At 39.4% G+C, this 16,365-nt stretch overlaps 1 protein-coding gene and 1 long non-coding RNA gene across 2 annotated transcripts; both read left to right on the forward strand.

The window, feature by feature from the left end:
- Positions 1–3,068: 3,068 nt before the first annotated feature.
- Positions 3,069–4,427, forward strand: LOC143414169 (uncharacterized). Its single transcript, XR_013094696.1, has 3 exons — positions 3,069–3,203; positions 3,757–3,840; positions 3,951–4,427. It is a non-coding gene; the product is annotated as an uncharacterized LOC143414169 (long non-coding RNA).
- Positions 4,428–6,299: 1,872 nt separating this feature from the next.
- LOC101486832 (keratin, type I cytoskeletal 18-like) lies at positions 6,300–11,335 on the forward strand. The gene is made up of 7 exons (XM_004565436.2): positions 6,300–6,790; positions 9,011–9,093; positions 9,176–9,332; positions 9,507–9,671; positions 9,772–9,897; positions 10,308–10,531; positions 10,833–11,335. The coding sequence occupies exons 1-7, from the start codon at positions 6,377–6,379 to the stop codon at positions 10,963–10,965; spliced, it is 1,302 nt and encodes a 433-aa protein (XP_004565493.2). The 5' UTR covers positions 6,300–6,376; the 3' UTR covers positions 10,966–11,335.
- Positions 11,336–16,365: the final 5,030 nt, after the last annotated feature.

Here is a 16,365-nt window from a genome sequence, read left to right on the forward strand (position 1 = left end):
TACATGTACAATGACAATAAAAGGTTATTCTATTTTCTGATTATTATAAAAACACTTTCAGAAAAATGTGCAACATAAAGTTGTGAAAAATTGTGCTAGAGGGAGAGTAAGGGTTAGAGATGCTGCGATTCTCAAGAAGAGGATGGACCAAGATTAAAATGTACTACAATGATGGGATGAGAAAAGTACAGAGAAGAAATGAACCGCTCACGATCCAACACACATCAAATCATATGAAATCCTATGTTTAAAAAGAAATTTCTGTAATTCCTAAACAATTAATGAAATATTTAAATCCTTTGAATTAAAGTTGAAAGTCTGCCCCTCAATCTTATCTTGGTTGTTTGATTTAAAATCCACTGTGGAGGTTTAAAAAACATTGTCGGGTCACCGAAACACTAAACGACCTAACTGTAAATGTGAAATAAGTTGCTAACTTAATGCCAACTGCTAACTTAACCAAGCCTTTAAAATCATTTTTCATGCATGTGTGAAAATGGAAACTCACTTCTCAGTTTATTTCTATCTCGATATACAGCTATGTTATATTAAACTGCATAGTTAGCAATTAGCATTAAGGCTTATGGATATTGGCATGGCAATCACTTTGCAGGGTTAAAAACTCTAATAGCCTACACTGAAAAAACGGGAATTGGCAGGCTTTTGAATTTGCACAAATGAATTTAGTTAATGCTACACAAGCTTTTCATGTTTCTCTTATTTACATGATTAAATAAAGTACCATTTACTTGATTATAAACAATACTGAGACTACTCATTTTTCTTGCATTGATTTAAAGTGACTAAATTAGATTACTAAAACCATTGTAATCATGTTTGACCACAACCGGAAATGATGCAATATATTCAAAGACAACAACTAAATATGATTGGATAATACGACCTAGAGTCTTATCCAATAAGACAACAACATAATTTAAGGAGAGCGCAATTGACCGCCAGATTCTGGAAGACTGTTTAGCCACATGCAACCTTTGGCACCGAGTCAGGCATACTGAGAAGGTAAGTAATTTAAATACATTTGTTTTAGTTTGGTACGTTTTCACAGAATTGTTGCAGTGCATGCTATATAAAAAGTAATCTGTAATGCATCTACATGTTGTTTTTACAGTGCTAGCTAAAGTTGGTATTAGCTTTGTGGCTAAAGCTGAAAAATAGTAACAAATTGCACATAGTCGGAAGAAAGCAGCTGTTGTCGGTCAGATATGGAATTTATGCATGTGATAGAGAGCACTGACGTTTTTGATGGCTTAGCAAGTTAAAACGTCACTGAGAGAGCACAATAGTGTTTGTGTTACTGGTGCTAGTTATTATGGCTACATTGGCTAATTAGTCTGGCTGTAACCGTCAGAGTTTAAGAAGCTGGGAGCCCCACAGTGCTATACCTTAATTCTTGCTGCTGACACGCACTCAAGTTATAATAAGGATCCTGCCACCTTAGACGTGGGTTTAAGAACCTGTGCCCATAAATGCCAAGTCATCTTTCCATTTAGTCATTGTTTTAGATGAAGTGTCACTTACTTGACTATTCTATCGGTCATGCCCAAATAATACAGCAGATATCTACAAGGAGATAAGTTTGTTCAACAGACTATGTCTTATTAAGTGATGTATTGTGAATTTTCCAACATCGTCCTAACAAAAATTAGGATCCCCCCCCCCCCCCCCCCTTTTTTCTACTTTGTGTAGAACATATGTGAGCTCATTTATACATTATGTATAAATGAGGGAAAGATTGGTACTTTAAAGAAACCATTGAATCTCTTCTGGACTGGAATACCGTTTTTCAATTAAAATTAATGTTTTTTGTGATGGTGAAATTGTTACCTTTATGATTACAGAAGTCAAAACATCAGATGATGATAGCTTACCATCTAAACTCCCCATCTCTTGGCAAGTCTGAATTAGAGGTCTCAGCTGTATCGGCCTTTCTAGTGGATTTGCTTAAAGAGGAGATAGCTTAAGTCATTAGGTATATATTCCCTGACATTCTAGAGGTCAACCTTGCACAATATGTGACAATAAAGGGCATAACTTATAGAAATGGAATGGTACTGGCCCAAAGGGCAGCAGGTGGATTGCCAGAATACTGAAAAACCATATCTGCATTGTACCACAGCATATTCTACATTGTCAGAGAGCTTGGTGGCTGGTACAGAGAGCACAACAGAGCTTTTGAGCTCCGCCCAGTATCCATAAGAATATTCATTCTCGCCTCACTCTGTGAACTCCTTGATACTTATCCATTGGTTGACTATGAGATTGGATCAGTCCACATTGTGACTTTAAAAAGGCATATAGAAATAAAAGGTGTTCATATAAGTGTAATAGGTTCAGTCGCATGTATTTCATTAGATAAATTCTTTTTTTTATGTCTGATCTTTGTAACTTTGACTATTGGGTATGGATAGCTTTATGAAAACTAAACTGAAATGATTCTTTCTGAATGTCTGATATGTAATTCTTTGTTGCCTACAGAGTCCTATGGGGAGTCCTATGGTCCTAAAGACTGTTTTGGCTGATGGAACCTGTCGAAGGCTCACTCTCTAATGGAGCGCCTGAATCAACTGAGGATCTCACCATTGAAGTCAAGAGACAGTGTTGTCTTCAGGGCAGTTTCAGACTTCAGTTTATGGATTCCTTGTTTGGGAATGAGTTTCTTAACCTTACTTCAGTTTCAGAAGTAGCAGACAAAAGGACTCTTAAAGCTATTGACATGTCAAAGCCCACAACATGGACATAAAAAAGAGTAACAGAGTTGGTGAAACTCAAGATGGAAAAGACTTTTTCATACAGAAGACATGAAGGTGTTCGTGATGCACCAATGGTGGAGGCTTTCATGGCAAGATGGCCTGCTCTATTTGATTTCCATGAGGTAAGGTTTGCCTCATACACGGTGTTCTTGTGGTATTAGCCTAAAATGGTTAAGGCACAGCCCATTGACAGCCCATTTCTTCAGCATGAGTGATTGCAGCCTTCTTCCAGGTATTAAACCTTTGAAGCTCATTCCTCTGTGCTCATGTTTTCAGATCAATGCTGAGTTTAAGAGAATTGCCACCATCCCCCCTTAAACAAAGTTCCTGGCTCAGCTGGCTCTCCACTTGGACAACCTGGTGAAGTTGGTCAACAGAAGAGGAGAGCTTGGACTAATACTGAAAAGAATTGTGGCATAAATGGATAATGTAAGTGATAAATCCTGAACATTCACTTAACATGGTAAATGGCCTGCATTTGTATAGCGCTTCACAATACATTCAGTCATTCACACACACTGGCGATGGCAAGCTACATTGTAGCCACAGCTGCCCTGGTGCACACTGACAGAGGCGCCACCGGGCCCTCTGACCACCACCAGTAGGCAAACACGGGGTTAGTATCTTGCCCAAGGATATTTGGCATGCAGCCAGGAGGCAGCCTGGGATCGAACCACCGACCTTCAGATTAGTGGCTGACCTGCTCTGCCACCTGAGCTACAACCACCCATAATCCTCTTTGGATGAAACTTTATTATTGTGGAAGATTTCAAATGTTTCCATGATAAATTCTCTCATTTTGTATTTTTACATCTGCTTCTTTTTTTAACCTTCACTTTGTCAACTTATTATTAATTGCCAGTAAACCTATTATTAATTTGTGTGCCTTTACTTTAAAAACATTCATGTAAAGTACACTATTAAAACTTAAATGAAGGACAAGGGCTGAATGAAGATGCTAATTACATACATTTCATTTCAGTGTGAAGATGTTGATGCTGAGTGTGTCAAGGGAGTGTGTATCTACATGGGTGAAGACCCTGGCATGCTTATCCGGGAGTATGTGGTATGTACTTGTCTTTTTCTTTTCTTTTTTTTTTCTTTTTTTCAGACTTTCCACAGTTTGTCATATTACTTACTTGGCATGAAATGACTAACATGGCTTCTTTTTTACAGGGCATGGAACAACGTGCCATCAGTGAGACTGTTGAAGACACCACTGTTTGAATTTATCTTCTTAAAGAGCAAGCTTCAGCAGATGAACAAGAGTTGTCCTTGCAGGCATCAGGGTGGCGAAGACTTTGGATAATGTAGCATTTGCTGTGATAATGCTATTTGGACTAATGTATGCATTAAACCTTGCCTACCCTGCGGACCTTCGCTACAACTTTGACGTTTTCCAGAAGGTTTTCATGGAACTGGATGGAGCTAAACTCTCTAAAGTTCTTGCTTTCAAAAACCATCTGTTTCATTGAGAAGTCAAAGACTGCACTTCTGCAATTCTTTGCAGTTTTTCATTTTGTGTTCAGTAACGTTATACTGCTTATGTTTTTATTGCTTTCCCCTCATGTGACTGCAATGCAGGATGATTTTTCCTTTTGGTATCATGTTCTAAGAAATTTTTACTGACGATTTTTAGCAATATGTTCTACGTCAACCTTAATGTCCTGCTTAATGAAGATTAAAATTCATGTAGGTGTTTGGTATTAGTTATGTAACAATGTCATTTAAGGCTCAACTTAGTTGAAATCTTGTACAGGTAAATACTTGTACAGAAGCTGAAACTGTTGTCAAATAACACACAAGTTATATTTGTGTAAATCTGTTTATTCATAATAGCGTGTTGCTTTTTTTCAGGTAGTCTTAATTTAGTTTACATTTTCAATTGTGTAATTAATACAAATGTTATATGTAAGAGATGACAGGATCATCTATAAGCACTTTCTTTTATTTGCTGCTAAGGTCAGTTTTTTGTGAAATATTTGCAAATATATTCTCAAACTAACTTTTTCTTTTAGTTATTTCTGCAGGCTATCTTTAAAAATGTGTTAACAAGTTTATATGGATGTGATTTTGGACTTGTTCATGGCAGAATTGCTGCTTTCACTGCTGTTACAGTTTAATAAAGGTGAACTGTTCAGTAGCACTCAGTCTTTGCCTTTTTTGTCAATAATGATCAGTTAATATTTCAATTGAAAAAATTAAGTAGGATTTAAAGCCATAATTTGTGTTGCAGGAACATAATTGCAATGTGTTTACATTACATAATATCATTGCATACCACTGGCAAATAAAAATAAGTTGGTGTTAAACATTAAAATATATTGACATTATGCAATACATTGATATTATGATAACAGATTAATATTAGTACATCAAACATGATTTTTTTAAAGTAATCTGATGTAAATAAAATACTTTGATTTGGCAAGCATTAATTACTTGAGGGAAAGTGGAAAATTAAGTCAGTCATACTTATTCATATTATGTGGGACCGATGTACACAATAAAATCAAGTAAATTGAAAGAACTTTTTTTTTTCAGTGTATTAATAGCCAACACTATGACCAAATAACCCTGCATAGTAAAACCAACCAGTTTTGATTGATTATTTATTCTTGACACAGTAAACATATTGTCTGCCTTGCAAATTTGGAAGGCTTATATTATTATTAATAGTCTTACTAGTAGTATTTTAAATTTGTGCAGTGTTTTAGCTTGTGCCTTATCAAATCCGCCTATTCTTCCTACATTTCCTGGATTATTTTTCTTTGGCGCATAATGAAGCATGCCACAGCCAACACAAGCTAATACATTGGTACCAGTCATGTTTGTGAAACTGATATCCTCAACTTGCGAGGTTGTGCGTGCGCATTTGTTTTGTAGTCATGGTGACACCTGCTGTAGTGAGATCTACCACATGGTTTCAAGTGCTTGGGCCAGGTGTTTTTTCTGCCAATAAAATAAGATTGTGTTAGTAAAACAGCGTCACAGCCATTCAAGAAAAAAAGATTAAGCTTTCAAGTTTCAGATTAGGTGTAATCTGACCCATCCAGAAGGGCTCATGTTCCTTTACCAGTATACTCCCCTCTCCCACAGTGTTTTTCATGCTCAATTTGTAACTACACTATACTTGTTTGTAATACATGTATCTTTTGGGGGGTGGGTGTTAGGTGCAATCCAATGGTGTGTAACAAATATATATTTCTATTTATTTATAGTACTGCAGGGGGCATCTATAGTAAAGAGAACATTTTTAAACAGATTTGTTGCCCCCTCTCAAAAAATAAATAAATAAAATAGAACATGTCCAGCCTCACTGTGTCCACTGTGAGGCATATCAGGTTATCAGTTTATTTCCACACTATCAAAATGAAAATGTCAGTACACTTTTTACCTGTGAAGTGAGTGGGTGGAGGACAAAGTCTAAGCAAGAAGGTCAAAGGTAACAATTTAATATAGATAGGAGAGGAGTTTCAGGAAGAAATATTGCTTTTCAGAGTTGTATATAAGGCCTCAGACTCCACCTTCATACTCCACCCTGCTGCCACTCTCCTCGGTGCCATTTCTCACTCTGATTGATCAGCACACTTCCTTTACCAATGGAGCTTAGACGCCAGTCTTCTCAAAATTATGGTTTAAGTTCACTTGGAGGTCCCAGATCCCTACGGATGGAAACCTACGCCCACAGTGTGACTGGAGGGGCAGGCGGCCGTGGAACCAAGATTTCCAGTGCCAGCTATGGTTCGCGTGTTGGCAGCGGTTTTGGCGGAGGATACGACTACCAGTCCTTGTCCTCTGGATCGACTTCTGGCGCCATGGGCATTGGAAACGAGAAGCATGCCATGCAGTGCCTGAATGACCGCCTGGCGAACTATCTGGAGACGGTGAGGAATCTGGAGAAGGCCAATGCAGTGCTGGAGGTCAAGATCAGAGAGGCCACCGAGAATAGAGGCCCCTTGGAAGGGAGGGACTACAGCAAGTACTACGTTATCATCGAAGGCCTCAGGGCCCAGGTGAGCCAACGAAACATTTAATCTAGATGATAGTCTAGGCATCTAAGGGCTCTAGAGTAATAAAATTTTTCACAGAATCTGAAATGTCCTCAAAATAAATGGTCTGAAATTAGTTGATTAAGTATCCGGTCTTTAAGTCTGCCGTCATTAGCTGTGCCAGGGCCCAAACTCTGCTGCAGGTACGTAATTCACACAATCACTGCAGCATCACTGAGAGTTAAAAACTGTCTAAATTCTTTCATCTGTAATAAAATGATCAGCGTTCTGCTCTACCAGGTGTAACAATTACGTTTAACATCCAGGTATCCATGAAAACCAAATTTATGACATTTAACAGAGTTAGAAGTTAGCAGGAAGTTAGCTCGCTAGTTTCCATCTAAATATAATATACCACGTCCTGACTGAGAGATTTCCAAAACAAATTAAAATGTACAGTTTTGCTATCACTTCCTACGGAGCCCCGCAGGGCACATGGGAGAAAAAAAATGAAGACAGACTTTTGCAAGATCTCGCAAAACTTTTGCAAGATCACGCAAAACTAACTCGGGATCTCGCAAAAGTTTTGCGAGATCACGCAAAACTAACTCGGGATCTCGCAAAACTTTTGCGAGATCACGCAAAACTAACTCGGGATCTCGCAAAACTTTTGCGAGATCACGCAAAACTAACTCGGGATCTCGCAAAACTTTTGCGAGATCACGCAAAACTAACTCGGGATCTCGCAAAACTTTTGCGAGATCTCGCAAAAGTTGAATTCCAACAATGGCGGCAGCTACTTAGTTATAATATTACTCTTTCTGGGTCACAAATTACACTTTTAAGATATTTTGAGGCGTGAATGTAGTTGTGTAAACGTCAGATAGCTGCTCGGTTTACAAGACATCACATATTTGCAAAAGTGCTCCGACGTTTTCGGAGATGTATGAAACTTTTGCGAGATCCCGAGTTTGTTTTGTGAGATCTTTCAAAAGTCCATCTTAATTTTTTTTCTCCCATGTCCCCTGCGGGGCTCCGTAACTTCCAACATAAATGAAGACAGAAAAGTAAACAGCAATGATGTTTGTAAGGTTAATGAAGTTGGAGTAGCTCATAGGTGTCAAACTCTGGCCCGCCTAATTACATTTGGCCCGCGAAGACATACCAAATTACTATTAGAGCTGGCCTACTGGTATTATACAGCTAATATATATATTGTTTAGTATTAAGCTTTGCTTGTTTCATATTCAGTTTTTTAGCAAAACTTGTTTGAGTCCATAAAAAGAGTAAAAATAAGATTCATTCTTATATCTGGAGGAAGATTTTTTTTTCAATAAATATTAACGTTAGCCCGCGACTTTGTTCCAGTTTTGAATTTTGGCCCACCGTGTATTTGAATTTGACACCCCTGCACTAGCTGGTATATAAGGATGTGCTACGTAATTGCTAGCGACACAGCTATGTTAGCATATTATAAACAGTGAAGCTGGAGGATGAATGCTAACTTTTTTCCACTCGATAAAAGTTAACGTGAGGGTTCCCGGTGGTTAGGGACAAATGCATTCGCATGGCATGGACCAAACTTCATTCAGGAGAACAACTGAGACAATCCATCCTCAACACGAGGTTAGTTATTAATATACTACTGCATGGGCTGGGCTGTAGTTAGATCATAAGGTTTTAAAATCTGAGCTTTAAAATGAATAGCGGTAATAAAAACCGAGAGAGGCCGACAGTGATTACCGACTGTTTTTAGGGGCTTGTTGAGATGAAATATAACAAGAAACAAAGCATTAAAACATGTTAAAACACAACAGCCTTATTAAACGCAGAGTACTTTGGGCCTGGAATCAGGTTTTATCAGGTCATCACTTAAAGACCGGATTGGTTTAGGTAGCTATGCTATACTAGTTCTCACAAATGATTCTTAAGTTGTAGTTTTCTTGCATTTCAGTTTTTTCAGAATGTTAAACGAACCCAGAACTACAACAACTACAACTCTTTTCTTGTAAATGCCACATACTATTGTTCAATCGAGTCACTGTTAACACATAAACTTTATTATTATAGTGTCCTAGATATCGCTTGAATACCTGATTTCACAACATTTATTACCTGTGGGCTCCTATCGCTAAGCAGTATCAACCATTTGCAACTCATCAAATTGAAAGTCACAGTTTGCTTTCCACCAAAACGATCTCTTCATACAGTTATGTCACCAAAAATACCATTGCTGTTTTTTAGATTCTTGGCATGACCAGGGCAAATGCCCAGTATGCTATCAGTCTTGACAACGCAAGTCTGGCTTCAGATGACTTCCGAACCAAGTGAGTGTCGAGATTTTTGTGCAAAATGAAGGTAATCTCTTCACCAGCATGAGCAGATCTAGCATTCACTCCGTCTCCATAGGTATGAGTATGAGTTGTCCATGAGGCAGACAGTGGAGGCTGATGTTTCAAGACTGAGGAAGATCCTGGATGACACCAATGTTACTCGCTTGCACCTGGAGAGTGAAATCGAGTCCCTCAAGGAGGAGTTGATCAGCCTGAAGAAGAACCACGAGAGAGTATGCAATCATTGTAAAGTTCAGCAGAGCAGTTCAAAGAGAAAAACCTATCTGATAACCCCAATACAGTACAGTGCACCTTTAAAACAAATTTTTCCTTAACCACTTAGCACAGGAAAATCCTATTAACCAAATGTTCAGGAAATCACTCCCTGACTATTTCCTCCCGAACAGGAAGTTGATGAATTGCGAGTTCAAAACGCACAGGCTGGGGTCCATGTGGATGTTGATGCACCAAAAGGACAGGACCTGGCCAGAATCATGGAGGAAATAAGAGCAAAGTATGAGAAGATAGCGCTACAGAACCAACAGGAGCTTGAAGCGTGGCATAACTCCCAGGTACAGCTAAACTAGGCTGGTGAAAAACATCTTTTTTTTTTCCTTGACTGTGAGTTGAACAGTATTTGTAAATTCTTTATGTATATAATCTTCTATTAAGATCACAGAGGTGCAGGTCAAAGTCACAGAGAGCTCAACAGCCCTGAAGGAGGCCGCAGGTGTAATGACTGAAACTAGGAGGCGGCATCAGGCACTGGAAATTGAGCTCCAGTCTGCACATAGTCTGGTAAGTCTTGGTTACGTCATTAGTTTCCCGTTCTGGGTTGAGATTTGACCCTTCCCTTAGTATAAATACTCATCATTAGGTCTTCTCATAGATTGAGCCTGGTTCACACCTGGCAGTTCCAGAGCATGACAGGCATTACAGCCAAGAAAAAAATTAAGTTGATCCTAGCTCTGTTCAAAAACAATAAATTTCACCAATCAGCACATCGAAAATTCACTAATTGCATTTTTTCACAGGTTGTCAGAAGTGCTGGTACATAATTTTGTATGCAAGTTTTTATTTCTAGGCTAAACCATGAAGCTAACTCTAGCTTTGTGTTCCTGTTTAACACATATCAATTGCCCAGACTAACCTAATGCAAGATAGCCACAAAATTTTTACAATGGTGCTTTTCCTTAATCTCTTCACAGAAAGCGTCCCTGGAGGCTGCCCTTCATGACATTGAGAGGCGTTACAATTTAGAGCTGGAAAAATACAATGAGATAATCCTGAGACTGCAGGAGGAACTGGCACAGATCCGCAGCAGCATCCAGCAAAACACGAATGAGTACGAGGCCCTCCTCAACATCAAGGTGAAGCTGGAGGCTGAGATTGCAGAGTACAGAAGGCTGCTGGATGGTGAAGGAGACTTAAAGTGAGTATTAAGGTGAAGCAGCAGAAAGTATGGATGCAACATACGCTCAATGAGACAGAAGCCTTCTTCATCTCGGGGGAGCATTTGCAAATTTGATTTAAAGCAGCCTCATGCAAACATGGAGCAGCAATGATATGGAAAGCAGATGTCACTGACCTGTGTCTATGTAATCCTATTACCATCATTTAAATTTCAACTGCTCAATTTCATCATGTCAAAGAAAAGATCACTCAAAGGTGGAAAATATATTTCTGTTCTGTCTCCGTATGACTAACCTTTTTATATTTCTTCATTTTACCAGCCTTGAAGATGCAGTTGACCTAAAGAAAATCCAAGTGGTGACGGTCACTCAGACTGTGGTGGACGGCAAAGTGGTGTCAGAGAGCAAGGAGAGCAAGGAGATCGGATCCACTGAAAATCTGACATTTAGTTAAAAACAACTGAAAGAAAAACAACTATGAAAAAAATTAAATGGCAACATTTTATTTTGATTGCTTTCTGTCAATGTCTTCAGCGTTGCTTTTAAAGGCAAAATAAGCATATCAACCATTGCTTTGACTGATATTCATAGAAACCCACTGATTAAACTGATAAGACTTATGTATTATTTCATTATTCTGTTAAATTATTAGTTCAGAGGAGCCAGTGTAGCTCAGCGGGTGAGCAGATGACAGTATGCCACATGGCTGGAGTACAGCAGCCTAGCTTTTTGTTGCCTGTTTTCTGCTTGCTTGTCTTTACTGCTCCATTGTCAAATAAAGGCAAAAATGCCCCAAAATAATCTTTAAAAAACAAATTAATAGTTCAACAGTTTAGAGAATATGTCTACTGCTTCTTTGTCAAGAGATATAATGCCTTTAACTATGTGTTAAAGGAAGCTATAACAAACTTTCAGCTTAGGTTAGCATAAAAAAACAGCCTGACCAAGCACCAGCACCTCCATACTTCACTAGGTTGACATGTTAAATCATTTATACATACATTAAACCAAAACTTTCGACTCAAATTTCAGATTAACAGGAGGTCATGTGCTGGACTACTTTTTTCCTGGGAGGAGTTACCTCTCTAAATCTCTATGGGCCTGTGCTAATGTAGCTTTATAGTAAAATATTGGTTTTAAAATATACTGACAAGCAATATTTACAATTGTGAAATTTCAAAATATATGTTCAACATACATTTGAGGGGGAAAAAAAGGTTCACTGCCATTCACATACACCAATGGCTGTCTGGCATCCAGCCATCAACTTCCCACACAGCAGAGTCTGCAGGAAATTCTTTCAGCTTCTGAGAAATTCACTTTGTGACCTGCAGTTCTTTAACCTTGTCCAGTTATAGGCAGAAGGCAGCCATTCCCATGCCATGTCCAAGCAGCTCAGTGAAGTCCTCTGTCCCGGTTTATTTACATTCGCATCAGTCTAATTCCTGAAGCTGCTGTGGTACAAACTGTTCTCCTCTGGAATCAGCTGATTCACTGCATCAGTTTATGTTAACGACTTCTGGTGCGTTGCCGATAGAAATGTGAGTTGCAACAGATTTTATAATTGGTTAGGAATGTTTTTGAACTGCTGTGGTTCATTACACACAAATCACAAATCAGTGCCCCGTTCATCATTGCAATGTCACGTTTTTGCACTGCAGCATTCCACAGACGGCACCATTAATCTTCCTGCCAGATTTATATCCAGATTGCTTTCTCAACTGCAGCTGTCAACAAGGCAGAATCTTCAGATTTGTGCTAGTTGCCAGTCCCCCGAAGCTGTTGTGGTGCAAAGTGTGTGTGGCAGCATGGCTGCTGTGAGAAGCTCCTTGTGCCAGTCTTACCAACTGTTGTAAAAGTGTCCTCTCGGACAGTCTGAGCCTTTGTTAGAGGGCCTGCTAACCTCTGCAGCCAGGGAATTCATGGCCTAGCTGAAAGAAGTTTAGCAGACAAACCAGAGAGCGCTAAGGAATTCCAGAAAACCCATTGAAAATTAGGGGCTGGGAAGAGTGGGAGAAATGCACCAGACCTGCACCTCCTGTTTTCTAGCCTGCAATCCTTCAGTCTGACCCCAAGATAGCAGCAGAAAAATACACCAACAGTTCACTTTAATGAATCATGTTCACTAAAAAAAGAAAGACCTTGGACAGAATACATGAAAAATACTATTTTCACTTTGCAAACGTTAGAATTCAAATCACAAAAGCATTAATTTCATTCATTCACACTGACACTGAGATTCGTGGGAAAGGCCTTGAAGTTCAGGGTGCTGAGGCGGCACCAAGTTATCTTGTGATATTCTAACATAACTCTACAAAGTGTGTTAGTCTTGCAACTGCCAGACCCCACTGCAGAATTAACAGCCAAAACTGAACTGGTCAGAGAAAAATATATCAGGAAACATCGGAGGGGAAAAACAACCCTTTTTGGCACAACACCGGCTTACACACAGTATTTTAACACAGATGCAAAAAGGGTGCACATGTCAGGCACAAAGCACGTGAGCAAATTCATATGAAAGTAAGGAAAGTCTTTCATCTACAAAGTTAGCCAGGATCTGTTCAGCCGTGTGCAAATACTTAATTATGTATTGTGACTGCTGCATCTTATCTAATATGTATATTTTACTCAGCACAGAAGCCAAAAGTACCCTTTTCCAAAAAAGGTAGGGCTGTGAAACTGCTGCTTGATTATAATGTTAAACTATGTGGTGGCGGCTCAGAATATGCCAAAGCGTTACTTTGGTGTATGCAGGTTAAAATAGTGCAGATGCAACTTGGTGCTCAGAAGTTTAGGTGATAAACTTCCTCCTGAGGGGCACTGATGTGTTCAAAACGTCTGTGAGGACATTTAGTGAGTGATAGGTAATGGCTGATAGCTCATTTAGAAAAATGCAACATTTCTACTGGTGTCAAATATGCAACATCATGTAGTGTTTCATGTTTTAACCCCTTTATTTACTTATTTGGCTTTCACATTTTGTTTAATTTAGACAATCCTGGCTTATTTTTTTCAGTCTTGCACAAAAGGAGTAGTAAGTGATGTTTCAGTTTAACATGGAAACCAGTCTCCAGCTGGACATTAGAAAGAATTCCGGTTTAAGGAATTTCTACACTCCATACTTTCTTTACAGTCCATAGTAGGTGCCTTTTGAAACATTCTTAATAGCATTATTCTGAAGAAATCGAAGTCCTGTGGTGGAGAATGCCCAACATAACATAGCACTCCACCCTCTGGTCTAAATATGGTCACTTCCAGTTCTAGAAAGATTAAGATAGCATCGTTTATCAAATTAAAGTAGAAGCATCAGAATGTGCAGTTCACAAATAGGTGGCATAATCAGTGGCTACAACCTTGCTGTGTCGTTTGGAGGTGGGCGTGCACGAAGTTAAAGCATAGGTTCGCATGTAAAAGCACGATATTAAAAAACACTACTGAAGTCTGATGACTCTCAGCTGATCTTTAGAAGGCACTTTTTCACAGGGAGAGTAACAGTCCAATAAAACAAACCGAATACAGTAACACTAGAATTGTATTTACGGCATGTCAGTATTCTATTTTGACAGGTTCGAGTTTATAACTTTCCTTCCAAAAGCAATAAAATGCAATATGAAACTTGTTTCACAAGACAGACAAAAATGTTACACATCACTATAGCTGACCAAAGAAGACACATACTCCAGTCTATATAGGTGGTGATACTGAGATGTTGCAAACACAGAAAAATGTGATTAAGGTGTACATGTTTGAGACAGACACTGTGTTGCAGTCACATTGCATCATACACAGTGTAGAAATTTATGAACTCCTGCTTCTCCTTCAAGTTTTTCAAATGAACAAAAAAAGGACTTGAAAAGGTTATCAGCAGCTATTAAGAGTTAAGATAAACAGTTTATGCTGGCACGCAGGACTTCATTCAGGACTTACACCAGGCTGTATGAGTCACTTACAACAGGTCAGCAAAAAGTTCAGCCTCTTCTCTTTTTTCGCAGTACAACAGTTAGCAGGATTAACATGGACAGGGTATAAATCAGCTCCTGCTTTTACACACAAACACACATTCTTGGTGTTTCTCTCTACCCTGCACATCTGTGGGGTGTGCCGAGTGTGAGTCAGCCAGTCATCCACTGCTCCCAGCTTGCTGAGCCTCCTCCCACTGGGAGCTAAAGATGGGGGAGAAATGAGGGACCGTGGTGGAAAAAAGGAAAGGGTGTGTCTGAGTGAGCCTGTGCAGAGGGAAAAAAAATGGAAGACCTGAAAACAGTAGGACTACAGTAATGGATCGTCCATGCAAGATCCAGAGAGCAGATTGGCCACAGGATAATCAAACTTCCTCTAACCCTCCAAACCACGGTCAGTAAGCAGATTAGGTAATAAGCTAAGATCATTTTAATTTCTGTCTTTCTACTCTTGCGAACTGCCTGTGTGCAAATGTATTTTGCGAGATCGAGGCCAAGTTCTACAGAGAGGTGACAGAAAAGACTAGCCAGGGGAGTGTGGGATTGTGGGAAAAGAAAAGCGATTATGAGGAATAAGGAGTGAAGGTTAAAATGAGTGATAGGTAAAAAGTGAGAAAAGAGGAGTGTGGGAGAGCTGAGGCTAAGGGGGAGGTGCAAAGGGCAGGTTAAGTAAGAACAAAACTTGGAGGTAAGCCAAGATCCAAGCTCCATTTACTCTCCCCCACTTTCATTTTCCAGTCCTTATTGTGGGGGGAGTGGACTCGAGCTGGAAACCCAAGGCTCGCCTCCCAAACTGGAGAGCAGAATTGGCTGAACTTGTTTAGTGACTCATTTGTCTGGTTTCCATGGAAACTAACCAAAAGAACTTGGTGACCAGAAAGTTGGAAGCTGTACACCCAAAGGAGTAAGATGATTGCCGCCTATCCGCTGCTAAAAATACAGCGGTGAGGCTCTCTGGTGGGGATGAATCCAGCCTGAAGCAGCTCCTCCAGAGAAACGCTATATAGCTGAGTTCATCAAGTTTTTTTTCACTCAGATCTTATCTCAGGTTCCATTAACCTCGGCATTCCTTAAATGAGTAACCAACTCACATTCCAGAGGAAGGGGTAAATGATTGCGGGCCGTCGCTGTTCTGAGATTAAAGTTAGTATTGTTTCAAAGAGGATAAACTAAAATACATTTGGCTCTTGTATTGCCAGAGTGTATCTGGAGGAAAATGAGACAAAAGAACTTTGAATGAATTCTGTGAAAACAGACATTTTCATTTTTCCCTCAACAAAAATCAGTGATAAGCAAACAGCAGGTCACAAGTTAAAGGTGTAAATATACCATGTGAATTTTTAAGCAGCCCTCGGTGGTGAGCGGGAGCTATTAAAGGGTCTCACTGTGGCCACAGACCCAGCTCCACCCAAACTTTTCACTCCAACCTCGCTCACACATCCTCCCTGCCGCAACCTCCATGGTGGCCCGTAGTTTTATAGTGTGAGTGACAGAACGTACCATTCTACATTTTCACCATAGACATGAATAAACGCCTCACCGAGAAGTTACACAAACTATTGTATCCTGTTCCAACCACTCACTGGTTAGACACACATGAATATGACATTTCAGGGCCAAGAAATAAGACTTATCTACTTGAGGGGGTTGATATGAGTAACTTTTTGTTCTGCCAAAACACACACACTAGCTAAGAGTTTGAGTTTTTCTTTCACCCTGCTGCACAGACCAGAAATGGCCTACTAAAGGTTCCAGTAAGTTCCTGATAATCACCAACCACTAGTTACAATTTTATTGTTAGTATTCAATTTATTAACAGAAAGGTAATAAAAATAGCAGTAGAGATCTCTGAGTGCTTTGTGGGGTTTTCTGTTTCTTTGTTTCTTTGTTTTTTT

This window comes from Maylandia zebra, linkage group LG20, assembly GCF_041146795.1.
Source record: "Maylandia zebra isolate NMK-2024a linkage group LG20, Mzebra_GT3a, whole genome shotgun sequence".
NCBI classification, from domain to species: Eukaryota; Metazoa; Chordata; class Actinopteri; order Cichliformes; family Cichlidae; genus Maylandia; species Maylandia zebra.

Bases quoted from the DNA above. Each gene is read 5' to 3' on its own strand.
- LOC101486832 (XM_004565436.2), top strand. From the start codon at position 6,377: ATGGAGCTTAGACGCCAGTCTTCTCAAAATTATGGTTTAAGTTCACTT. The intron at 9,672-9,771 runs GTACAGCTAAAC...TCTTCTATTAAG, and splicing joins AAGCGTGGCATAACTCCCAG to ATCACAGAGGTGCAGGTCAA. The intron at 10,532-10,832 runs GTGAGTATTAAG...TCATTTTACCAG, and splicing joins GATGGTGAAGGAGACTTAAA to CCTTGAAGATGCAGTTGACC.